Genomic DNA, 1,060 nt, shown 5'->3' on the forward strand with positions numbered 1-1,060 from the left:
TTCCTCTGGTAGTGGACGAGCCCCCGGGGGAAGACGAAGACCTCGCCGGCGCAGACGGTGCCCGCGTACAGGCGGTTGGCGGTGGTGACGAAGCCGACGTCGAGGGAGCCCTGGAGGACGAAGATGACCTCGGTGGCGCGCGGGTGGACGTGCGGCGGGTTCACGCCCCACGGCGCGTAGTCGATCCGCGACACCGACACGCCCAGCGTGTTGAGCCCCGGGAGCTTCTCAACGTTCGCCGACGTCACCGCGGACCCCACCGCGTTGCCCGTGTTGCCCGGGGTCGCCAGCACGTTGGAGAGGAAGTCGTTCGCCGTCACGTTCTCCGGCCTCTTGCACGGGAATCCGTTCAGCCGCAGTGCTGCAAGGCATAGTTATTATTATATATATAGTGTGGACAGTGGACTTGGAGAGATCACCGAAAAACAATGTTGCTAGCTATAGCTAGTGTGTAGAACTGGAGATCGATGACTTACGGCCCTTGAGGGATTTGTAGTCGGCGACGCAGATGTCCTGGAGCATGTCGGGGTCGCCGGCGAGCACTGCAGGTGCGGCGAGCGCCAGGAGGACGGCGGCAGCGAAGCAGGCAGCGAGGAGGGAAGTGGCGAGCTTGTTGGCCATGGTTGGTCCACGTCAAAAAGTATGTGCTTTGCTAACAAATTGCTGGTTCGATCGCTTCTTGTGATCCAGCTGTTAGTTGGCAGTTCGCTATGTGCAAGTGCAAGAAGCGAAATGGCTGGGTTGGTCTGAGGACGACGAGGGAGGGCAGCTGGTATTTATAGTGGTGGCTCCCAGACCTAAGCTAGTACTAGTATTGGTTGCTTAATAAACACATGACCGGCCGGTCCATCGCACGTACTGTATGGATCGGACGGAACCAGGTCGTCTGCAGTTGGCCAGTTCGAGAAGTCTCTGCAGTCACTGGATATCTAGCCGTCACTATCAGATTCAGTGGCTTTGCCTAGTGCCAGGAACACTCGGCAAAGCTCAATTTATATTCGATAAAGGCTTTGTCGAGTGCTGCACTCGACAAAGGACCCTCGACAAAAAATGGGTCGAC

General features: G+C 57.6%; 1 protein-coding gene across 1 annotated transcript; it reads right to left on the reverse strand.

Annotated features, from left to right (window-relative positions):
* Positions 1–5: 5 nt before the first annotated feature.
* LOC136534570 (germin-like protein 1-3) lies at positions 6–735 on the reverse strand (the record flags this gene model as incomplete). The annotated part of the gene is made up of 2 exons (XM_066526980.1): positions 477–735; positions 6–361 (listed from the first exon to the last, which is right to left on the reverse strand). Coding segments are annotated over exons 1-2 (501 nt in total), but the record flags the coding sequence as incomplete, so codon positions are not given.
* Between the last annotated feature and the right edge of the window lie 325 nt (positions 736–1,060).

Source organism: Miscanthus floridulus, unplaced genomic scaffold, assembly GCF_019320115.1.
Source record: "Miscanthus floridulus cultivar M001 unplaced genomic scaffold, ASM1932011v1 os_2050_1_2, whole genome shotgun sequence".
Lineage (NCBI taxonomy): Eukaryota > Viridiplantae > Streptophyta > Magnoliopsida > Poales > Poaceae > Miscanthus > Miscanthus floridulus.